Source organism: Bos indicus x Bos taurus, chromosome 19 (genome assembly GCF_003369695.1).
Source record: "Bos indicus x Bos taurus breed Angus x Brahman F1 hybrid chromosome 19, Bos_hybrid_MaternalHap_v2.0, whole genome shotgun sequence".
NCBI classification, from domain to species: Eukaryota; Metazoa; Chordata; class Mammalia; order Artiodactyla; family Bovidae; genus Bos; species Bos indicus x Bos taurus.
This window is the reverse complement of record NC_040094.1, coordinates 62,867,767-62,892,095: the sequence shown is the minus strand read 5'-3', so window position 1 is coordinate 62,892,095 and position 24,329 is coordinate 62,867,767. Positions and strand designations below refer to the sequence as shown.

Here is a 24,329-nt window from a genome sequence, read left to right as displayed (position 1 = left end):
CCCTCTGCCCTCCAACAGCGTCTCCACATCCGTCCTCCCCTGTCCCTAAGTTAACCCAGCTGCCCCGGGTTTCAGGGGGTGAGGGTGCTGTGTGGCGTGGAGACCGAGCAGGGCTTGAGGTCCAGGTGGCCCCCCGAGATGGCGCCTCCATGAACACAGGCTGGTATCCCCTCGGCAGGAGCGGACTGGATTCCAGCTCCTGCGAGAAGCCGTGAAGACCACACCCGGGCAGAGAGGCTCCGCCTGCTCAGGTGCGTCTGAACCGCGCCCCCGCCCCGCGGCCCGTGTTTCTCCCCCTCAGGGAAGGCGACCGTGATGACCTGGCCAGAGAGAAGCTGGCGGCTTCTGGGCGGCCGCCCCCGCCCGCAGGACGTCCGAGGACACAGCGGTGTCTTCGGCGTTTCCACCGAGGTCACTGGTCTAGTGGGTTGCTGGCTGTTTCGTCTGTGCTGAGACACTTCCTCTTTCATTTGCGTCTCATCCACACCCACCCCCGGCTCCCCAGCCGCCCGCCCGCCTTCCTGGAGACTGAAAAAGGGGAACGTGAGAGAAAACCGTGACTTTCAGATGCAGCTCCAGCGCAGAGAGGGTGCCAGTGATTTCAGGAGGTGGGGGGGGGGGGGGGCGGGCGAGGTGGGGGCGCGGTTCATGACGCCCTCCAGGGGCCCCAGGTCACGCCTCCTCACTCACGTCCCCAGCTCCCACCCAAGGGGTCCTAGATGCCACCCACAGGCGATCCTGGGGACCTGACCCCTGTGTTTCAGGAGTGACATTCTTAAAGTCAAAGCCACAGTCTGCTGTTCCTCATTTCACTGGGTTTGTTCATTTGCAAGACAGAGACACACACACGTGTGTCTGTATACATGTGCAGGCGCACACACACACATGCAGATTGTGGCAGCTTTGGGAAACAGTCTGAGGCTCAGAAAATAACTTGCCTGACAAGACATCAAAGAGCTGCAGAAAGAGGCCGTGGTACCCAAGGCCAGGGTGGCGGGCTTCTCTGCAGTGTGCAGCGGGCTCATGATAAGCATCAGTTTGCTCCAGTCAGTTGAATCAGAACTGTAACAGTTTGTTTGTTCCGGGAAACAGTAACTGAAGTCACAAATCATAAATAATGAAAGCTAGAAAAATCCCCTTTTAAACTAATGGACTCAAAGATGTCTTGCTTTTCATTTCTGCTAATGGCTTTGCTGCCTTGGCACCGCCTGAGCTGGTCCACTGCAGGCAAACTGAGCCTCGGATGGGTCCAGAAAGTGATTTCTAAGCTGGGTGTTTGGGACACAGGATGTGTTTCCCTAGCAACTGTCCTTCCCAGCGTGCCTGGGTTCTCAGCTTAACTGCACACATGGTCCAACCCCTACTGAACCTGCGCTCTGGGTCTTGGAGCACAGGTTGTCTGAATTGCAAGAGGGAGAAAAGAAGTCAGCTCCTCCCTCCCCGTGGAGCCCTGGCTCTGAGCACACTGGAAACACAAGTTAACTTTCTTTTCTGTCTTCCCTTCCAGTAATCAGGTAGAGATGTGAGAGCTGGACCATAATTAGGCTGAGGGTGGAAGAATTGATGCTTTTGAACTGTGGTGTTGGAGAAGACTCTTGAGAGTCCCTTGGACTGCAAGGAGATCCAACCAGTCAGTCCTAAAGGAAATCAACCCTGAATATTCATTGGAAGGACTGATGCTGAAGCTGAAACTTCAGTACTTTGGCCACCGGATGTGAAGAGCGACTGATTAGAAAAGACTGATGCTGGGAAAGATTGAGGGCAGGAGAAGGGGACGACAGAGGATGAGACGGTTGGATGGCATCATTGACTCAATGGACATGAGTTTGAGCAAGTTCCGGGAGGTGGTGATGGACAGAGGAGCCTGGTGTGCTGCAGTCCATGGGGTCACAAAGAGTCGGACACGACTGAGCGACTGAACACCACCACCTCCATTGAGGCATCCAGGTCCCAGTGCCCTAGACCCCTGGATCACAGCACCCTCCCTGATCTGCCTTATCTGCTCTGGGCTGCTTTCCTGCTGAGGGACTCTGCAACCTCAAACTACCCACCTTTCCCCACCTCCTGACCCGACTTCCATTTCCTCAGTGATTGATAATCAGAGGAGACCTGGAAGAAAAGCAAACTGAGCAGGGAATGCTTACTAGCAGCTGAATGACTGAGACTCTCTAAACCCCTCACTGTGTTCTCGTGTTAAAATGAGCTGGTTGTGAGAGCCATCGTGGGCAGTAAGGCAGAGGAGTGAAAACTTGGGGTTAAGGATTCAGAACCTTTACGTTGATGGGCCTCTCGTAAATGACTGACGCTGGCAGTCGGTTAGGAAATGACCCTTCCTTGGGAAAAACACGGTTGTCACGGGTTCAGACACTGGGGGATCTCCCCTCAGTGAATCAGCTGGTTCTCTGCCAGTTCACATCCGTGAAACCTCAGTGAATAAGCCACTTTTATGCACACAGAACCTTCAACCAGCTTTTTGTGCCTTACGATAACATGTTAACACACAGCCAAGGATCACAAGCTGTTTGTGGAACATTCGAACATGAAAGCAAAAGACCCGAGTACAGGAAACAGCAGAACAAAACTTCAAAAGTAGTGTAGTTAATATCTGTAGAGAGATAAGAGGCGACCTTTTACCCCTGAAGTGAGAGAAGGTGCAAAATAAACAATAAGAACAAGAAAAGGCTTTGGGCTCTTGAAGAGTAGAATGTCTGAAAATAAATATTCAAAAGAAAGGACAGTTGATGAGAACTTCAGAAAATTGTACAGAAAGATAGATGGGAAAATAGGAAAGAAAAGAAAATTAGGGGATCCATCCTGAAATCCCCATATCCAGGGCGGGGAAAAAAACTGGAGGGAAGAAAATTATAAAGAAATAATACAAGAACATCTCAGGATGGAAGAATAAGCATCTAAAGGTTGAAGGGCCCAGACCTCCCTGCTGGTCCAGTGGTTAGGAATCTACCTGCCACTGCAGGGGACATGGGTTCCATCCCTGGTCAGGGAAAATCCCACACGCCATGGGGCAACTAAGCTGCTGTACCCCAACTACAGAGCCCTCACGCCTAGAGCCTGTGCCTTGCGACAGAGAAGCCATTGCCATGAGTAGCCTGCGCCCTCAAAACTAGAGAGTAGCCCCCACTTGCGGCAACTAGAGAAAACCTTAGTGGTGTCTGACTCTGTGTGATCCCAGGGACTGTAGCCCACCAGGCTCCTCTGTCCATGGGCTTCTCCAGGTAGGAATACTGGAGAGCAGCCATTCACTTCACAGGAAAGCCTGCATGCAGCAGCCCACAGGCAGCGCAGCACACCCCCCGCCCCCCCGCCCCCCACCAAGAAAAAAGATACACAAGGTATTTTTTAAAAAAGAAGACTGAAGGGCCCAATGAGTGAGCCACAAAATGAAGACGGGGCAAACCTCTCAGACTAGGACACATCTTTAAAAACTTAAAAACTTGAGTTCTTCAGCACGCCAAGGATAAAGAGAAAACCGTAAGACGTTCCTCAAAAAAGCAGGTATTATTAATAACATACCAAGGATGAGGAGTCAAAGTGACATTACTGGAATCAAAAAGAAATTGAAGAGTTATTACAGTTCTGAGAGAAACTGATTTCAGCCTAAAATTGCACACCAATCCAGGGAAATACCTCAGTCAGGTATGAGGGTAAAATAAAAACATTTCAGATCTGCAGGATTTCCAAATATATACCTCTATGTGGAAAATTCTGAAAGAGATGGGAATACCAAACTACCTGACCTGCCTCTTGAGAAACCTATATGCAGGTCAGGAAGCAACAGTTAGGACTGGACATGGAATAACAGACTGGTTCCAAATAGGAAAAGGAGTGCGTCAAGGCTGTATACTGTCACCCTGCTTATTTAACTTATATGCAGAGTACCTCATGAGAAACGCTGGGCTGGAGGAAGCACAAGCTGGAATCAAGATGGCTGGGAGAAATATCAAAATATACAGATGACATCACCCTTATGACAGAAAGTGAGGAGGAACTCAAAAGCCTCTTGATGAAAGTGAAAGAGAGTGAAAAGTTGGCTGAAAGCTCAACATTCAGAAAATGAAGATCATGGCATCTGGTCCCATCACTTCATGGGAAATAGATGGGGAAACAGTGGAAACAGTGTCAGACTTTGTTTTGGGGGGCTCCAAAAGCACTGCAGATGGTGACTGCAGCCATGAGATTAAAAGATGCTTACTCCTTGGAAGGAAAGTTATGACCAACCTAGACAGCATATTAAAAAGCAGAGACATTACTTTGCCAACAAAGGTCCGTCTAGTCAAGGCTATGGTTTTTCCTGTGGTCATGTATGGATGTGAGAGTTGGACTGTGAAGAAAGCTGAGCGCCGAAGAATTGATGGTTTTGAACTGTGGTGTTGGAGAAGACTCTTGAGAGTCCCTTGGACTGCAAGGAGATCCAACCAGTCCATTCTAAAGATCAGTCCTGGGTGTTCATTGGAAGGAATGATGTTAAAGCTGAAACTCCAGTACTTTGGCCACCTCATGCGAAGAGTTGACTCACTGGAAAAGATTCTGATGCTGGGAGGGATTGTGGGCAGGAGGACAAGGGAACGACAGAGGATGAGATGGCTGGATGGCATCACCGACTTGATGGACGTTGAGTGTGAGTGAACTCCAGGAGTTGGTGATGAACAGGAAGACCTGGCATTCTGCAATTCATGAGGTCGCAGAGTCGGACATGACTGAGCGACTGGACTGAACTGAACTTTTATTCCAAAACCCTGCTGGGGGCAATGCCACTGCATTTCTTTATCCTTCTAATTTTGTTACAAATTTTCTTTTTGAACAAGGATGACTGGCACACAGACTCATTTCTAATCAGGAGAACCTCTTCCAAGAGGTTACTTGGCAGTGGCAGGACAGGGGCTTGGAATGAAAACCTGAATGTAGAGGCATTTTTGAGTGAATGCTGGGGCGGGGGAGGAGGTGAAAGTGAAGTGAAAGTCACTCAGTCATGTCCCACTCTTCGAGACCCCATGGGTTAGTCCATGGAATTCTCCAGGCCAGAATACTGGAGTGGGTAGCCTTTCCCTTCTCCAGGGGATCTTTCCAACCCAGGGATCATACCCAGGTCTCCCACATTGCGTGGATTCTTTACCAGCTGAGCCCTAAGGGAAGCCCAAGAATACTGGAGTGGGTAGCCCAGCCCTTCTCCAGCAGATCTTCCCGACCCAGGATCCAGGAATCGAACCGGGGTCTCCTGCATCGCAGGCGGATTCTTTACCAGGGAAGCTGAGCCACCAGGCAAGGTGGGGAGGGAAAAGGGGCAGCAGGGATATCTGGGGTTAGGTGCCGGGAGTCGGGCGCCCCTTTAGGACAGGTATGAAAAAAGGTATGGGGAAACGGTTATAAAGGGTTAGGTGTTCCCCGGGCTTCAGGTAGCTGCCAGGACAGAGGGGCTGCGAGCGCACGAACTGGAGGGAGAGTGAAGGGAGCCGGTCAGAGAGGAGGGAGGAGGAGGCCGACAGGAGACCCCCACGTCGAAGGGGAAGGGCCGTGCGAATGGGCAGCACTGGGCTGGGCCGGGGAGCCTGCATTTTGACCCCGCGCCTTTTCAGCCTGCCCAAGCCCTCGGGATCGGAGCTGCCCCTTCCGTCCTGCACTCTGAGGCTGCGGGGCTCAAGTCCCACCAAGGGGCGCGTCCCGGGGAAGAGAAGCCCGGCCCGGGTCGCGTGCCCTGGACGCCGCCTCCACGCCCAGGCCGCGCGTCCACCCGCGGACTCGCTCCCGCGCCGGGGACTCGTCTCGCCTGGGGCGCCGCTCGCACCCACAGCCAACCCGGCACGCGCACAAACAGCTGACCCCGCGGCGCAGGCGTGGCCGGACAGCGGCGCCCCCGGACGGCAGCGCGGAAAGGGGAGCGTGGGGCGGATCTCGGCGCCTGGTCGCCCCCTCGCGACCGCGCTTCGCTCGACGGCGTAGGGGCAGCAGCGGCCACTAGTACTCGGGCTCCTTGCCTGCGGGACGGCCTCGCGCTGGGCGTGGCGGGCGCGGAGGGGCGGGGCGACGGAGCGTGCGTGCTACGGCATTGCGTGCGGGGAGCGTGTGGGCGTGGCGGGGCGCGCAAAGGGGCGGGGCGACGGAGCGTGCGTGCTACGGCGTGGCGTGGCGGAGCGGGGAGCGCGGGGGCGTGGCAGTGCGCGAAGGGGCGGGGCACGGCGCAGGGCGCGAAGCGCACGCGCTTTGGGCCGCCGCCGGGGTCGGGAGGCGTTGACGCCTTGCGTGGTGAGGATGACGGGAGGGTACGGGGGGCCGGGCCGCCTGCTGGTGGAGGCGGGGGACAGTCGCGTTCGAGGGGCGGGGGAGGGTGTGAGAGGAGCCGCCGCCGCGGCGGACGCGGGGGCGTCTCGGGGGAGCCGGGCCCGGCCGGGCATCCGGAGGCGGCCTCTGACCCCTGATGCCGCCGTTTTCCCCTCAGGGTAGTGGCTCCCGCGCAGGCGCAGACGGGCCGGCCCGCTAAGGCGGGGCCGCGGCGGGAGCCGCCCCGCGGGTGAAGGTGGGCCGACCGGACGGGACTGGGCCCCACAGCAGCGGTGAGGACCCGTCTCAGCTCCCAGGCGAGCCCAGCCAAGAGAGAGCTTCGTTCTGGAGGTGGCCCTGGACCCCGGAGTTCAGCCCTCAACGGGGACACCCATTCGCTAAAAATCCCCCCCCGCACCCCCATCGTTAAACTGCAGAAAACCCGGTTAGGCAGCGCGGCGGGCTCCGCACACTGACGTCCCGTTTCTCTCCTTCCCTCACCCAGACCCCTCGGGGAGCAGCTGTGAGCCGGTCACGCGGAGGGATGACCTATCTAGGCGGGGACGCCGTGTGAGCGGAAGAGATCTGTCAGCGTGAGTCTGGCTCCTGGTCGGTCCCCTGACGGCTTCCCCAGGGTGACACCACCTCAGTGGCCGAGATCCGTTATCAGCCTGCAGCCAAGTTACAGAAACGCAGGACTTAACATGAGTTGCACTTCCCTTTGGTCGGGAACGTCTTTGAGTCACGTGGGAGAGGATGTGTTTCATGTGGCTCTCATGTGTCAGCTCCTAATATCATTATTACCCAAAGGGCGAGGAAATAGGGAACTGGGTCGTGTCTTAGGGTGACCACGAACGTTTATAGTGGGAGCAGGTTCCCTAAGAGGTGGAGGAATGAATCTCATGATTGTCTTTATACTCTTTCAGATACTCTCCCCAAGAAATTGACTTTTTTTTTTTTTTAATTTGGCTGCCGTTGGGTTCTAGTTACATCCCACAATATCTTCCTTGCGACCTGTGAGGTCTTTCACTGGGCCTCATAGACTCTCTAGTTGTGGCTCACAGGCTTAGTTGCCGCGAGGCATGTGGGATCTTAGGCTTGACTCTGTATGGAACCTGCATCTCCTGCGTTGCAGGTCAGATTCTTAACCACTGGACCACCAGGGAAGTCCCCCTAAGAAACTGATTAGAAACGGTGGAAGCGGGCAGTCCTCTGGTGATGACGCCCAGGCGTTAGCAATCAGTCATTTCATTCTAGGAGAAATAAGTGATGTCTGTAAAGACCCCAGTTTGGATATGCATGGTCTGTGTGACCACGTGTGTCCTTCTGGCAGATGCAAACGGTAGGGCACTCTGAACACACCCTGAAGACGGCCCTCATCTCAAAGAACCCAGAGCTTGTGAAGCAGTATGAGCAGTTGGACCCCGGGGAGCAGCGCCTGCTGAACGAGGCCTTCCGGCCCTGCAGCGATCTCTTTGGACCCATTACTTTGCATTCTCCATCGGACTGGATAATCTCCCATCCTGAGACTCCGCAAGACTTTGAACAGTTTTTCAGTAATCTTCACAGAAAGAGCCCTTCTCCGGGGAAGCAGACTATTTACATACAGTGCATTGGTGCGTCTTGCCAGTATGCTGGGTTTGGTTTGGTTTTGTGATGGTGCTGTTGCCGTGGACAGTTTGCCTTGTCCGTCTCATTCAAGTGGGCAGTTTTTATAATCATTTTTGACATTCGTTCCCACAGTGGAAGTTTGGTAACCAAACTGCCTTGAAAGAGAAGGTTTTGTTTTGTTCAAAAAATTTTATTTATTGACTGTGCTGGTTCTTCGTAGCTGCACATTTGACTTCTCTAGCTGGGGCAAGCAGGGCCTGCTTTGTAGTTGCAGTGCATGGGTTTCTCATTGTGGTGCCCTGTTGGAGAACGCAGGCCTAGGGCGTGCGAGCCTTGGTAGTTGCAACACATGGGCTCAGTAGTCTCTGCTCCCGAGCTATCGAGCACAGGCTCAGTGGTTGTGGCACCTGGGCTTAGTTGCTCCCAGGCCTGGGGGATCTTCCCAGACCAGGGATCCAGCCTGTGTCTCCTGCGTTGGCAGGCAGGTTCCTTACCATTGAGCCACCAGGGAGTCAGGTTTTCTTTCTAATCTGTGTTCACCTTAGTGAACGGTAACTGTGTATTGAAAATCTAGAGTTTGTTTGTTCCTAATTCCACATTTCTAACTGTAGACTGAGGTAAAGACTGTTCTGATCATCTCAAAATCTCTCTTTAAATTTTCTTCTGTATCTGTCATAGGATTGCTGGGAAACACCAGAAGTATCAGTGAAGAATATTTGAAATGGCTCAAGGGCTACTGTGAAGCCTTCTTCTACGGGTTGACAGTCAAACTCCTAGAGCCGATTCCTGTCTCTGCAACCAGATGTTCCTTTAGAATCAACGATAGCACACTGAACCTTCAGATTCATGCAGGTGAACGGGGCAGCCTTACAGCTTGAATTGAGTAAAGTATGTAGGTATATGTACACACACACACACACACAAATATATCTTAAACATAATTTTTTTTTTAATAGGGCAGATCCTGACGTTCTTAAAAAAGAAGAAACCCGAAGATGCCTTTTGTGTTGTGGGAGTAACGATGATCGATCTTTACCCAAGAGAATCCTGGAATTTTGTCTTTGGACAGGCTTCTTTGACAGAGGGTATTCCTTTTTGACATTGTTGGTAGAAACTTGCTCAGCTTGAGACTCTTTGTGAAGATTTTGAAAGAGAGAAAAAATTCCAACCAATTACAGTTTTTTCCCCTTCCAATTACAGTTTAGATGTGAAGGCCTTGTAGTATTTCTGGTGCAGCATCCTGCCGTGGTGGAAAGGATGCTCTGGATAGGCCCTGATGATCTGGGTCCGTTCCCCTCCCCCCAGCTTGGCCGTTCACTGCCAGCACCACCTTGGAGCTAATAATACCTGTTTGACTGTGCTGTTTTGAGATCATTTACATAAAATTGCTGATCCATAGAAAGTGTGTAGTTATGGCTGGCACATATGTAGACATTCAGTGCAACAGATGGCAAATGGAGATAGTTCAGTGACAAGGTGAATCAAATAAGGATATTTGAACTGTTATTAATGGAAGCAGAAATGGCGCTAATTGTTTTTCAGCTCTTTCTGTAGTTGTCATTAGATGAGGTCGCTGTGCACTGATTTATAAGTGTGCGCTTCACATCCTGTGTCTCAGAACAGACGTTTTGTTATTTATGGTCAGTTTCAGTCTTTGACTTGAAATAAGCTTAACTGTGACTCACAGGGAACCCTGCCTTTTAACACTGGGGAGGAAAAGGCTCTATAAGGAAGTCATATATTTGCCTATTTGGGTTTTTTTTCTTTTTTTTTTTGCCTTCTCTCCACTTCTCCCACCCTTCCATTTCTGCTCTTGTTTTTCTGCCTACATCCCTCAGGATCTAAGACAGGTTCGAAGGGGAGAAGTCCACTGAGCTGAGGGGCATGGTTGCCCACTGTCGTTCTGGGGGCAGGAACAGATAGCAGGGGCTGGGCTGTGCAAGCTCAGGGTTCACAGACGGACTGTCAGTCTGGAGTGTGTGAGCCCCAGGGTGGCAGGGTAGGGAGCTCTCGCTACCAAGGGCTTCTCCCTGTCAGATCCCCCTCTTCCCCATTTGTCGGATCTGGGGCCCAGGATGCTGTGGGGCCTCTTTTTCTGCCCTTCCTTCATTCTCGTTCTCCATTTGTAGTCTTTATAGTCCCTCAGCCCTACACCCATTAAGGCACGGGGCTTCCCAGTTGACCCTAGCGGTGAAGAATCCGCCTGCCAGTGCAGGACACACAAGAGATGCAGGTTAGATCCCTGGGTCGGGAAGATCCCCTGGAGGAAGAAATGGCTACCCACTCCAGCTTTCTTGCCTGAACAATCCCATGGACAGAGGAGCCTGGCAGGCTGCAGTCTGCGGGGCTGCAAAGAGCTGGACACGGCTGAGCAGCTGAGCACGAGCGAGTGCCCACCCACATCTGCCTGCCCCCCCGCTGTGACCCCCTAGTGCTCTCTGAGAGGCCTGGGTCAGTGCTGTCCTGCTGATGTTTTTTGTACGAGCCTTCTATCAGAAAAAAAAGAGTGAACCAAAAAGTTGTGTGAGACAAATCCTTTATTATTAACCTGAGAGAAACAGAATCATTAAACATTTTTAAACAATTTTTATCTAGATATTGTTAACGAATTTATCTTATGCATTTGAGGAGGTCAGGAAGCATTCTTCCCAAGTGTTTCTGCTGCTTTTTTGTTCCCCAATAAGTTTCTTAAATTTTGCATGATGTGAGAGAAGATGTAATGAGGGAGCAGGGTTGCTGAGCCCTGCGGTGAGGGGGTCTCCTTACTGCAGGTGACTTTGTTCTCGGCAGGTTTATAAAGATCGGTGTTTTAAAATTGAGATATTTAATTACTAGAGGAAATAATGCATTTGTAGGATTACTAGAAAAAAAATTTTCTTGCTCAAGGTATTATGGGCTTCCCTGGTGGCTCAGTTGGTTAAGAATCTGCCTGCAATGCAGGAGACCTGGGTTCGATCCCTAGGTTGGGAAGATCCCCTGGAGAGGGAGTGGCTACCCACTCCAGTATTCTGGCCTAGAGAATTCCATGGACTGTCCATGGGGTCACAAAGAGTCGGACAGGACTGAGCAACTTATACTTTCAAAGGTATTGTAGTGAAATGTGCCAACTTTTGTTTGGTCAAAGGACGTCACTTGGGAGTGAGTAGGTTTAGTTTTTTTTTAACTTCTAGAACGCCCTTTTCTCTATATTTCAAATATGGAGGTGCGGTGAGGCGCATTCTTTTTGGATCAAATTTAGGTTTGACAAACTTACTATGAATTTATTTCCTTAACAAAAAAGTTCTGTATTACTTTCAAACTAGCAACTGAAAGAGAAGCCTGCATGAAAGAGACCATGTAGACCAGCTGGACTGTAAAGCGGTCAGCCCCTGTAGAGTGAGCTGTGTGTGTCTGTTCTCCGAGTACGGAGATGGCCGAAACTAGCTGAAGTGTCGCAGGAAGTCAGTTACAGGCGTGTTTGTTCTGGTCACTGGTGCCAGCCATAGAGAGAGCCGTGCTGTTTACAGATGGGAGGACGGGGGAGGTTCTTCAGTCTGAAAGTGGGGTCCAAGTGTGGTCTTCAAGGTACTGGGGGGCAGCAGCGGGCAGAGGGAAGAGGGAAGGACAGGCGCCTTAGGGGTGTGCCTGCCCGGAGACCCGTTTCCCGCAGTTTTCCAGAGAGAGCGAGAGCGCCCGTGGTCCTGAACCCTGCTGCTCCTTTTGGAATACTTGATTGGGGTGATTTAAGAAAAAAATTTTTTTTTTTGGCTGCCCCACGAGGCTTGCAGGATCTTAGTTCCTCAAGCAGGGATTGAACCCTGGTGGTTAGCAGTGAAAGTGCAGAGTCTAAACCACTGGACTGCCACGGAATTCCTGAGAAAATATTTTATGGGGAAAAAGAAAACAAACTCTGTGGAACTTTCTTTTTCTGAAGAATTGGACCTCAAGACCTCTGAGTTGTACAGAGCAGAGCAGGTTGGACAGCAGAAGGCTCTCAGGAACCTGGGGCAGAAGTCCCCTTGTTGGGCAGACCTCCCTGAGCCCAGGGGGCTGTGGGCATGCCCTGGCCAGGTGCCCAAGCAGGCCCTTAACTGGTAGTTCCCCCAGAGGAGGGAACCTTCATCTCACCATGTGCTGGCTTGTCGTCTTCCCCCAGGTGTGGGAATATTCAGCTTTGCCAGGTACGGCACGGACTTCTACAGCTCACACTACAAAGGCAAGCTGAAGAAGCTGGAGAGGAAGTCTTCGAGTGACTACTCGGTGTTCAATGACTATTACCTTCCTGAGGCCACCAGTGTGCTGCTGCTCCGCTCGTGTAAGGTGGGTGGCTCACGTGATGTGTCAGCAGTGGCTTGTAAGAGATCGGAGTCCTTTGACATTATATACCCCCAGTCCTGAAGGTCACTATATCAGTGACTTGGTGGTGTTTATACACTTTTAGTGGATATCGCTTGACTGAAATTATCCATAAAAACAATGTAAATGGGGATACTCTCACACCGACGTGCACAGCGTCTGGGCCTGCCTTTTGTCCTGTAACACACAGCCTTGGCTGTGCCCGCCTCCTTACTGTTAGCTTGATTCCCGAGTTCATGGTCATCGAGTCAGGCTGCCCCATCGCCAGTCCCCCAAGCCTGCAGGACCCCGCACCCTGGTTTCCCTTCCTGGAGAACAGGCGTCCCTCGGGCCTCTGCTGGCTCCTTCCCCGAGACTTCCCTCCCTGGGGCTCGGGCTCACCTCCTGCAGCCGATGGTCACGCTGCCTGTCCTGACACCTGCCCCGCCCTGCTCTGGAAATCCTGTCTCCTTGTGTCTGTCTGCTTCATGGCTGGAGACACCGGCTTCTCCGCATTCACCAGGGCTGTGAGTTGGGGTCGAGAACACCACCTGATGGAACGATGGTTTCTAAGTAGAGCTGGCCCGTAAGCGGCATGGCTTTTAGCCGTGAGGGTCCCCTCACACAGGTGTCTCTCTGACTCCGTAAGCACCACTACCCGGCATGGCCCGGGGAACCGAGGGTGCAGAGGCTGGCTGGGAAGCTGGAGCAGAGTCTTGACTGTGCGGGTGTGGGGTGGGGCTCAGCTGTGCCTTCCCTGCTTTGACCGCTTGTCATCATGCAGATGGAGCCCCTCCCCTCCCCTGCTGCCCTGGCATCTGGGGGAAGGGCTGCAGAGCTGAGTTTCAGCGGGTCCCCCGTCTAGAACAGTGGTCTCCACCAGGGCGAGTGTGCCACCCAGGGCATGTTGGACAAGTCTGCAGACTTCTGGTGGTCACCGTCGGGGAGGGGCTGCTGCTAGCATCCAGGGGGTAGAGGCGGGGAGGCTAGCGCATAGGACCACCCCCTGACCCCCGGCCCCGCCAAGGTGTGATCTGTGGTGTCCGCGGCGGGGAGGTGGAGAACCTGCCGGGGAAGCAGTGGAGCACACAGAGGAGGGTGGGAGACATGGGCAGGTGAGGGGCCAGCGAGCAGGCCCCCGCGATGAGCGGCGCGGAGCGGGCTCCTGTGGATCTGCTTCTGGAGGAGCTCGCCTTGCTGCTGCTGACTCAGGCGCCTCCGTGTGGCTGTCTTGCAGACTCTGACCCACGAGATCGGACACATCTTTGGCCTCCGGCACTGCCAGTGGCTCGCCTGCCTGATGCAAGGCTCCAACCACCTGGAGGAAGCCGACCGGCGCCCGCTGGACCTCTGCCCCATCTGCTTACGCAAGCTGCAGAGTGCCGTCGGCTTCCGGCTCAGAGACCGGTACAAAGTAAGTGGGGAAGTGGTTACTTAAGGAGCAAGTGACCATTTGCTATTAGGCCCTTCTCTGGAGGTGATTTATCAGAGGAAGTTAGAGCAGAGGTAAGCAGGATGCTGTGGTTTAAAAAAAAATGCAAAGAAAATCTTAACAGCTTTGACTTGCCTTACGCTTGGACCCCAATGAGACCTGGTGAAGAGGTTTCTGCATTTGCTGTTTAGGGCCAGAGCGCTTGCCTTTGCAGAACAGAGTAAAACGCCGAAGAGCAAAGTTCATGTTTAAAAACTAGACTATGTGGAGGTGGTTTATCTGTCCAAATGTGGGGCCGCGGTGTGACACTCGTTAGGAGGGACGGGTGGTATTGAGGAGGCAGGAGTGTCCCTATGACCACAGGTGCCCACAAACACGTCAGCGTGTGCGGCATCCCTGCGTGGGTATGGCCACCCACACAGGGGACGCAGTCCCTGTCTGCACGTGTGTGTGCACGTGTGCGTGCCTGCCAGCCCAGTGTGCACACTTAACTTCAGGTGTGTACACGTCCCCATGCACACCGCAGTGCCTCGTGGAACCCTTGGCAAGCTGAGAAAAGAAGAAAATCGTCCTCCCACCTTCAAACACCCGTGTCATCCTTCTCGTCTCCTGTCCCATGCGTCCTGTGACTGTCCCGTGTGCTCACAGCGGGCATGGCTCTGGTGCACACTCTTTGATGAGCGTGGTCTCTCCTCCACGACCAACTCTTATCGGGTGGAACATCTCCGTGGGTGGCATCAGTCACCCATGCAGATCACATGATTTGGGAGATCCGGTTTTTCTCGTGCCTGAGTCTGTTCTGCTGTGATTTGTTCAAAGATGCGTCTCTTCTCTGATTTTGCAGGCACTGGTCAGGTGGATTGATGCCGAGTCCACTGACACTCCTAGAGTTACTCCAAAACACAGTCGTGAGGAGCTGGTGACTTTGCCAAAACCTGTGGAAGCCTTTAAAGAGTGGAAGGAGTGGGTCACAAGATGCTTGGCTGTTCTCCAGAAATAAGGACCTTCAGTAGGAGTAATTCAAATAAACACGTGCACATCATGCTTTTGTTTGGCTGGAGTACTTCATTGGAATAAACGGATTCTGTGTTGTTTCTGGGCAGTGGAGTGGAGGTTTTTTTTTTTTTTTAACAGCACCTGAACTTTGAACTATGGCTCATTTAGAATAAAACTCAAAACTCTCTTCTCTCTTAGTCTGGTCTGCGGGAGCAAGCACATCATTTCCATTCTTCAAATATGTTTATGTCTCATGAGAGGCTAGGACCAGCAGAAATTAGTCAGTAAACAGATCCTATGAAAATAGCCATCTCTGACCTAAGAAAGGATTTCCAAGGAACATCATTTCTGGGGGTTGACTTCTGGCTCAGTTTTTAGAAAGAGGTGTCCCTGTCTGCTGACCCGGCCACATCACCCTCCATTCACATTCCTTCTGCTTTTCTGCAATCTCGTCCAGCCTTGGGCCCGCTATGCCTATTTTTTTCCTTTGCTGATGGTTAGCTGATCCCTGAAAGAAGCAACAGCTCACTTCAGTTTTTAGCAGCTCGCCATGGGAGCTCCTCCCAGGAGTATTGCCAGGCAGCATTGCCGGTGCCCGTCCTGCCCCGCTGTTGGTGCTTGTGGGGACGCTGGTGTTCACAGCTTTCACAGACGGAGTCCTTTGCCAGGGGTGCAGATATCTTGCAGATAACGTGTCACAATTGTTAGCCAGTCCGAGCTCATACTGCTTGCTAGCACGACAGGCTAGCAAATTGAGAGATGAGTTTTGGGGGCAAGGAATAGTGACTTCAGAATGCCAGCCAGACCAAGAAGGTGGTGGACGCGTGCCCGGCAGAGTTAGAAATCAGGCTGCTTTTGTACTAAAAGGGAAGGGGGTGTGGGTGGTTGTTGCAACTTCTTGGTGTCTGAATCCTTTGCTCTGGTAGCTGTCCACTTAAGTCACGTCACCACCTTCTTACAAACCTCCAACACAACAGATGTTACTTTCTGTTCTGCAGCTTTTCCTCTGTATATGAATAGAAAAGTGTTACACCTTTAAAGGTCAGAGCCTTGAAAACCGGCTCTGCTGTGTATTTTGGGCCACAGGCCCGCACTTGGGGGCATGTGGGATCTGAGCTCCCTCACCAGGGCTGGAGCCTGCGCCCTCTGCAGGGAAGTGTGGTCTCAACCACTGGACTGCTGAGAGGTCCCCAGCATTCTTAGCAGCAACAGCAGCAGAGCACAGAGGTTAAAGGAAAGGAAACCGTTCCGACGTGGACTCAGATTTGCTCTCCCCTTTTACATAATGGTGCTTGCGGTTGTGTGTGTGGCACTGTTTCTTACAGCCTAGAGCAGGAGTTGGGTTTATTCCTGCAGTCATCTCCCACTCCTTTGTGTTAATGTTTACGTGAGTGAGGGGCAGCGTGGGCCCAGTTACCTGTGCATCTGCCAGAAATGCCCACATCAGGCTGGGAACATGGGCTGGACGTCCACGTGGGGAGCAGGTTAAAAACTTGAGACCAGACGGAGTGCTGGATCCAGGAAATCTAGAAGCTAGAGCAGATCGCGTGACCTGCATGCTGGCAGGTGGAGTTCCCACTTCTCGTTTAAGCTGGAGGGTGAAACTAAAGGTAATTCGTATGTTCTCCCCTTCACGCCTGAATCCGAGCATTGTTACTTATGCAGCACGATTTAAAGCACATTTTAGAACCAAATCAATGGCTTCGCCTCCAGTCTCCCGCTCGGTGAACCTATAGTCATTTAGAAAATGGTGGTTTGTCATTAAAACTAATCGGAGGGCAGAGACCAGGTCTTCTAAGAAACACTGCAAAGGGGATCCAGGCAGCATGGACTCTGATGGAGGATTAACTTCTTCCGGAGTTAATGCTTTAGGTCTTCTCCATTCCCTTCAGTTTCCTTTCACTGCCCTGCAGGGTGAGCAGTGTTAGTCCAGTAGGTCAGCTTTAGCCGCAAACCTAAAAGGACTCGGATTCGACTAAATGTGTAAGGGGGCGGGGCTTCAGTTGTTCGTGAAGACGTGTCTGTCTGCACTGATTGCACCGTGAGACCAGCAACAAGGTCTGTTACAGGTCTGCTCCCTCCCTCGCAAGCTGCAGTTTTGGCGTCTACTCTGCGATCGTCACTTGGGTGTTGTGTGTAATGCATTGCATTTACTTTTGGGACACTTAGGGTTAAGTTAAACAATATTATTTGTTTCTTGCAGTTAAAGTTAAAACACTAGGGATAAATGTAGTTTTTAAAAATGATTCTCAATGACAAAAACCTATGCAGTTTTTGCTCTGCAAACGCTGAGCCAACAAGATACCTGAGAGGAAAAAAAGAGTAACTTTCCACCGTGTGGACACCATTCTAGAAAACAGTCCGAAGCGTTCCCGGCGGCGCCAGGGACTTGGCAGGGTCCCTCGGGTCACGGAAGGGGCGGGGTTCAAGTTCAGGCCGCGGGGACTCCGCGCGGAGGCCGAGCGCCGTCCCGACCCGGCCGCGCCCCCGAGATGCCCGCGCCGCGAGCGCGCGCTCCCGCACCCCGGTCCCGCGCCGCCCCCCGCGGCCCTCGCCTCCCCGCCCCGCGCAGGAAGCGCCCGGCAGCTTCCGCCCAGGGCGCCCGGCCCGTCGCCGCGGCGGGACCGGACCCGACCCAGCGGGACGGCGCGCAGCCGCGAGTGCGTCCGCGCGGGCTCGGCCGGCCGAGGCCAGGCCTCTGTGCGTCAGCCCCCGCTCTTCGGTGCCCGTGGGTGCTCGGAGCGGCCCCGGCCCCTGCGCCGTTCCTGGAGCCCGTGAGCGCGCGCGGACGGAGGCGGTGACATTCTCGCGACGGCGTGGCTCCGGTCCTCAGTTCATCCCGCGTTACCAACAGGTGACCCGCGCGAGCTGCCTGAGGGAGTGTACGTTCCGTGTGTGTTGGGGGGAGGGGGAGAACTGAGGCGGGTCTCTTGCAGGTTTGATGTTCTACGCACGATGTTGTCTGTCATCGCGGTGCCGTGCGCTGCTCTTTGGGGCAGCTTCTCTCCTACCTGCGACTTTGGACCTTGAACCGCGTCGCTCCTGCTGCCCGCGCCCAGCCCTGATAACCACCGTTCTACTCCCTGAGTTTAGCAGCTCTGCTCTCTTCGGTCCCAGACGGATGTGATGTCCCACAGTGCTTGTCTTTCTCCGTCTGACTTACGTCACTTTACATCATATTCTCAGACTAAGGCTTCAAATGCCGTGTGTATTTTGCTGGGACAGTGCGTCTGGGTTCCCAGTGGCCGCATGTCCAGCGCTGGGCAGGCCCGATGGCTCCTGGCTGCTGTGTTGGACAGTGCTGTGCTCAGCTACGACCGGTTTCCGGTCTGCGTGGGAAGGTGTCCCTTTGAAGCTGAGTAACAGGAGAGTGAGGCTTTGGGAAGGAAACGCGGGGTCTTCAGTGTGTGCAGTGTTCACATAGGCTGAAGCTGGGGGGCCCTATGAAGGCTTCTGGAGTCCCCGTGAATGTGCTTTGGGGACCTGCTGTGATTCCCTGGAACAGATGGGTTTTTTTAACTCTCTCTTTCCATTGCCAAGGGCCTCCTGCGTCCTTTTCACTTTTGGAAAGCGAAGTTGCAAAATGTTGGTAATGTGGAAACAAGCTCAGGCTTGTGTGAACTTGTGTGTAGTTATACCAACAGCCGAGATGACCCCAGAACTCCCTCACTTCCAAGCTCTGCTTTGTCTTCACTATGCTGCGTGACCTCATAAGACAGAACTCCCTCACTTCCAAGCTCTGCTTTGTCTTCACTATGCTGCATGACCTCATAAGAAGGACAGCACCACAAGCCGGAGACTGAACTGTTTTTTTTTTCAGACTGTTTATAGAAAAGGTTGTAAGATTAAACTTTCTTTCAACCTCTTTTCAAGTGGGACCATCTGGGGCTGCTCAAAGTCAGAGAAATCCCAGTGCTTTGCTTTAACACCAAAATGAGAGAGACTCAATACATAGAAAATTACTTGCTCCCAGTTGAACCACACGGGAAAGGAAGCATCCTTGAGGGAATTCCCTGGCTGTCCAGTGGTTAGGACTCCAGCCTTTCACTGTGGAGGGCCCGGGTTCAGTCCCTGGTCTAGAAACTAGGATCCTGCCTGGTGTGGCAAAAAAAAAAAAAGCGATAGAGAGACGTCATGAAAGAAAAGGCCTCCTGGAAAATAGCTTGCGCCGTGTCACATCATTTCAGTTGTGTCTGACGCTTTGCGAGTCCCTGGACTGTCGCCCACCAGGCTCCTTTGTCCACGGGATTGATTCTCCGGGCGAGAATACTGGAGTGGGTTGCCATGCCCTCTTCTAGGGGATCTTCTTGACCCAGGGATGGAACCCATGTCTCTTATGTCTTCTGCATTGGCAGGCGGGTTCTTTACCACTAGCGCCACCTGGGAAGCCCCAGGAGAATGGCTTAAGTCCAGCAGGCTACAGTCCATGGGAGTGCAGAGTCAGACACAGCTGCGGTGACTTGGCAAATGCGTGTGCCTGGAGGATCCCAGGGCCGGGGGGCCGGGTGGGCTGCCGTCTATGGGGTCGCACAGAGTCGGACACGACTGAAGCGACTTAGCAGCAGTAGCAGCAGCATGCATGCACAGAGTAAACTCCGCACCAGCGTATGTTCACATTCACAGCCCTCCAAGCATCCGTCTCTCTGCAGGATGACTGGTTCCAGAACCAACCTCCTGCCCCGCCCCACAATACCAAAATCCATGGATGCTCACATCCCTTGTGTAAAATGGTGTAGTATTTGTGTATTTCCTATGCGCACGCTCCCGGATACCTTAGTCACCCTTAGATTACGTATAATACCTAATACAATATAAATAGTTGTAAATACAGCGTAAATGCTATGTAAGTAGTTGCCAGGTGTGTGGGAAATTCAAGTTTTGCTTTTTGGAACTTTCTAGAGTGTTTCTTTCTTCCCCCAAATATTTTTGCCGTTTGGTTGGTTAGTTGGCTCCTCAGCTTGGAACCAGCATATACAGAAGACTGATGGTGCCCTCGTGGTGCTTTCTTTCACTGTTTAGTCTCCGGTGGACTTATATTTTCTTCCTCAGAGTGGACCTGCCCATAGTAGGGCCTTACCGGGAGCCCTTTGAGGCTCATCTTTGAAAAAGTCAATGAAAACCGAGAAACCCACTAATTCATCCATTCAGCTGTATGTTTTGAGCATCACCTACTATGTGCCAGACCCTACTCAAAGCCTTGGGAATATATCAGTGAATAAAAAGTGCTACCTTGATTGGGCTTCCCTGATAGCTCAGTTGGTAAAGAATCCACCTGCAATGAGGAGACCTCAGTTTGATTTCTGGGTCGGGAAGATCCCCTGGAGGACGGAGAGGCTACCCACTCCAGTATTCTGGCCTGCAGAATTCCATGGACTGGATAGTCCATGGGGTTGCAAAGAGTTGGCCACGACTGAGTGACTTTCACTTTCACCTTGATTGGGGGTGGGGTGGGAGAGGCTCGGGAGGGAGGGGGTGTATGTGTAGCTGTCCTCCAGTTTAAAAGATCACACCTCCCTTAACGATAAAGAACGAGTAGACGAGTCCTGATGTGGATCCGAGGGGTAGAAACAAGCGCTGTGTCTTTAGTGCTCAGGTGTGCCTCCCGGGGGGATGACATCTGGGCAGGGGCGGGGGGACAGATGGAAGGGTCGGGTCGTGCGCACATGTAAGGGACGAGTGGACCAGGCAAAGGGAGCCACACTCACTGAGGCCTGAGATTTCAAGGAGCAATAACAAAGCCAGCGCTGCCAGCGTGGCAGAACCCAGGCAGAAAATTGTAGCCCCAGGCAGGGCATGGGGAGCCCACATTAAGGATTTGTGGGTTGTGAATGGGATCAGGTATGCCTTGTGCTTTCAAAGGATTGTTGCAAGGCCTCTCTATGGAAAAGGGAGGCCAGGGCGGTCAGGGGTGGAGGTGGGCACACCAGCTAGGAGGTGACCAGTCCTTCAGCTCGGATCACACTGACTGTGGGCTGCTGGCGGACGTGGCAGAGACGGTCTGGCTATGGATATAGTTAGAAAGCAGAGTCAATAGGATCTGTGAAGGAAGGAGCAGGTCTGGGGAGGAGGACCAGGGGCTTTGCTGAGGGCAGGTTAAGCTGGCTGCGGCACGGTCTGGAGGTCAACGCTGGAGAGGGAGTCCCCGGACTTCCCTGGCAGTCCAGGGGTTAAGACTCCATGCTTCCAGGGCAGGGGCCAGGGTTCCATCCTGGGTCAGGGAACTAAGATCCCCCGTGGCTGCACCATGGTCAAGAAATAAAAATAAACGATTATTATTATTTTTTTAAAAAAGGGAGTCCGCACATAGAGAGTAACATCTGGGTCAGATTCTAGTGGGTAAGTTGCTAGTCTCATTCGTGTGTCTGTCGTCGTCTTGAGTTGCTGCAAAGGTAGATAAATATTAATAATGTAAATTCATGGCCACAATTTGTATTTTTCCCAGTAATCTCAGGTGAGCTGTATTTTATTTCAAGCTTTTTATTTTATACTGGAGCAGCCAATGAACAATGCTGTGATGGTTTCAGGTGGACAGAGACGGGACTCAGCCATGCATGCCTGTGTACCTATCTTAAAAGCCTTTATAGATAGTGTTCTGGAGTATCAGTTTTCCTATTCCGTTTCCCCTATAGGAGATCCGCAGTCACTGTGGTCACTGTGATTTGGCTGTGAGACTTTTTCTTACATGAAAACTGAAATTTTTTAAGTTCCTGACCTTGACACTTCTTGTTTTGCACCATCAGGCAGTCATGACAGGTGCTGAACACCAGAGGGCGCTAGTTTCCTTATTTATGCAGCAGTCTGCCGTCCACCTGTTGGACTGGACTCGTATTAAAGATACATCTGCAAACCGGGACAGGTTCTTTTTTCCCAACGGATGTATACTCATGGGAGAGACCTTATCGCATGTTTGGTCTGTAGGTCGGGAAGATCCCCTGGAGAAGGAAGTGCAACCCACCCCAGTATTTTTGCCTGGAGAATCCCATGGACAGAGGAGCCTGGTGGGCTACAATCCATGGGGTCGCAAAGAGTCGGACACGACTGAGCATTAGCATGTACCATGTTGGAATTGTCTTTATATGGTGGTTTTAATTAATGCTCGTAACCATTTAGAATTTTAAGGGCAACGACTTCTAAACTAGGTATGCTCATGAGCCCCCGTATCTGACACGACTTCTGACATGACTTAGAGCCTGAACTGAACATATCTGGGAGCTTTTAAAAATAAGGATTTATGATCATTTCTGATTTAGAATATTTGAGGAGTACAGAAGTCTAGGTGTAATAAATATCTCTAGGTGGCCTGAATGGATGGCTGGACCATGAGAACTTTGAGTTAGAATCCATTTTCTGTTTTATCAACAGGTATTAAGCTAAAGGAAGGGGAGATAAATGCACAAAGCTGGGAATTCCCTGGTGGTTTTTTAAAAAGCATAAATGCTACATTTACATAATTGATAACCTTGTTTAAAAGCCTGGAAACACTGATTCAGAGATGCATTTGTCTTAAAAGAGCACATGATCTTAACTCATTTTTACAACTGGATTAATTTTATTTGGGGGAAGGAAATACTCTATATTTGTAGTGAAATTATCTAGTCAGCAAGGTGGAAGCCAGCCCGCCCTAATCACAGGAAATGAAGCTTGATGGCGGGCTGGCGGCTGTTTGGTCTCTCCTGTCTCTGGCGCCTGTGGCCTGAGGGTCACTTTGGCCACGAGGACCTTTCCCCATTGGTCAGGACTGTTGTTGTTCGGTCACTGTGTCGTGTCCGACAGGGACTGCAGTGCACCAGGCCTTCCTGTCCTTCACCGTCTCCTGGAGTTTGCTCAAACTCATGTCCATGCCATCCAACCACCTCATCCTCTGTCGTCCCCTTCTCCTCCGGCCTTCAGTCTTTCCCACATCAGGGTCTTTTCGAATGAGTCATCTTTTCACATCAGGTGGCCAAAGTATTGGAGCTTCAGCTTCAGCATCAGTCCTTCCAATGAATATTCAAGGTTGATTTCCTTTAGGATGGACTGGTTGGATCTCCTTGCAGTCCAAGGGACTCTCAAGAGTCTTCGCCAACACAATTCAAAAGCATCAATTCTTTGGTGCTCAGCCCTTTTTATGGCCCAACTCTCACATCCATATATTGACTACTGGAAAAATCATAGCGTGACTATACAGACCTTTGCTGGCAAAGTGATGTTTCTACTATTTAATATGCTGTCTAGGTTCGTCACAGCTTTTCTTCCAGGGAGCAAGCACCTTTTAACTTCCTGGCTGCAGTCACAAAATGCAGTGAATTTTGGTGTCCAATAAGGTAAAATCTGTCACTGTTTCCGCATTTCCCTGTCAGGACTGTCGGTATACAGCCTGCCGCTGGTGGTACCTCCACGATAGTGTCACAGATGCTGTGGAGCGGCCCACAGGCCACGTACAACCCACTGCCGATTTTCCTTGACAGCCTTCGAACTAAGCATGGTTTTTGTATTTTTATGTCATCAAAAAAAAAAAAAAACCAAAACAGTATTTCATAGTGTGTGGAAAGTTTATGGAATTCAAATTTCAGTATCCATGAATTTAAACGTCTTTAAGAATTTGTTTAATTGGAGGATGATTACTTACTAATATCATGGTGTTTCGCCACACATGGACATGGACCTGCCATGGGTGCGCATGTCCCCGCCTCCTGACCCCTCCCACCTCCGTCCCCACCCTTCTCTTTGGGTTTCCCAGAGCACGGGCTTTGAGCGCCCTGCTTCATGCGTCGAACTTGCACTGGTATCTGTTTTACATATGGCAATAAACATGTTTCAGTTGCCATTCTCTCACATCGTCCCACTCTCGCCTTCTCCCCCAGAGTCCAAAAGTCTGTTCCTTATGTCTATTTTGCTGCTTTGCATATAGGATCGTTGTTACTGATTTTCTAAATTCCATGTATTTGCGTTAATATACTGTATTGGCGTTTCTCTGACTTCACTGTGTAACAGGCTCCAGATTCATCTACCTCATTAGAACTGACTCAGATGCGTTCCTTTTTTATAGCCGAGTAATATTCCACTGTGTACATGTACCACGACTTCCTTATCGTCTGCCCATCTGGGTTGCTTCCACGTCCTAGTTATTGTAAACAGTGCTGTGATGAACACTGGGGTCCACGTGAGGCGGCCGTGCTCATTCATTCACATTGTGTCTGTTGCTCCTCTTGCCCTGCAGAGGCAGAGCTGAACAGCTGTGACTGAGCCTGTGGGGCCCGCAAAGCCTTCAGTAGTTCCTGCCTGGAATTTAACAAACGGTTTCCATGGACCGCTACGTGCAGAGGTCATGCTGTTTCCTGACAGACTAGGCTGGTTCTTAGGCCTGTGCTGTCACTATATATGGTTAGTCTAATCTATTTACAGTTACTACTTCTTTTAAAACATTTATCTGGTTGCACTGGTTCTTAGTTGGGGCATGCAGAATCTTTAGTTCCAACATTCCAATTCTCCGTTGCAGCCTGTGGGATCGAGTTCCCTGACCAGGGATCCAGCCTGGGCCCCTGCACTGGGAGCTCGGAGTCGTAGCCACTGGACCCCCAGGGAAGTCCTGTTTTCACCTGTTGCTTTCAATGGGCTTAGCTCTCATTATGTGGTCACTGGATCACTTCATTCATTCATCGTTCGTTTACGAAATAATCCCATTCAACAAACACATCTTAGAACTGTTAACGTGTCTCTAGTA

At 51.7% G+C, this 24,329-nt stretch overlaps 2 protein-coding genes across 15 annotated transcripts in view; both read left to right on the top strand.

Moving 5' to 3' along the window:
- The first annotated feature begins 6,168 nt into the window (after nt 1-6,168).
- AMZ2 (archaelysin family metallopeptidase 2) lies at nt 6,169-14,725 on the top strand. Of its 7 annotated transcripts, none has more exons than XM_027519191.1 (9): nt 6,171-6,258; nt 6,452-6,566; nt 6,779-6,866; nt 7,607-7,889; nt 8,563-8,736; nt 8,841-8,969; nt 12,020-12,183; nt 13,436-13,612; nt 14,475-14,725. In XM_027519191.1, the coding sequence occupies exons 4-9, from the start codon at nt 7,607-7,609 to the stop codon at nt 14,628-14,630; spliced, it is 1,083 nt and encodes a 360-aa protein (XP_027374992.1). In that variant the 5' UTR covers nt 6,171-6,258; nt 6,452-6,566; nt 6,779-6,866; the 3' UTR covers nt 14,631-14,725. The 7 variants fall into 7 exon arrangements, with proteins under 7 accessions (XP_027374995.1, XP_027374992.1, XP_027374993.1 ...); XM_027519192.1 differs by having other exon boundaries at nt 6,452-6,624; XM_027519193.1 differs by having other exon boundaries at nt 6,253-6,275; nt 6,452-6,624.
- A 2,485-nt stretch (nt 14,726-17,210) lies between these two features.
- The window catches only part of ARSG (arylsulfatase G), a 105,249-nt gene continuing 98,130 nt past the window's right edge, over nt 17,211-24,329 (top strand). For 4 of the 8 annotated variants that reach the window (XM_027519174.1, XM_027519179.1, XM_027519178.1 and 1 more), the window contains exon 1: nt 17,212-17,480. The gene's annotated coding sequence lies outside the window, so the exon portion shown is untranslated. Of the gene's footprint in view, nt 17,509-24,329 lie in introns of all 8 variants that reach the window. The other 4 variants (XM_027519175.1, XM_027519176.1, XM_027519168.1 and 1 more) reach the window with 2 other exon arrangements.

Bases quoted from the DNA above. Each gene is read 5' to 3' on its own strand.
- AMZ2 (XM_027519194.1), top strand. From the start codon at position 7,607: ATGCAAACGGTAGGGCACTCTGAACACACCCTGAAGACGGCCCTCATC. The intron at 7,890-8,562 runs GTGCGTCTTGCC...TATCTGTCATAG, and splicing joins TATTTACATACAGTGCATTG to GATTGCTGGGAAACACCAGA. The intron at 13,613-14,474 runs GTAAGTGGGGAA...CTGATTTTGCAG, and splicing joins GGCTCAGAGACCGGTACAAA to GCACTGGTCAGGTGGATTGA.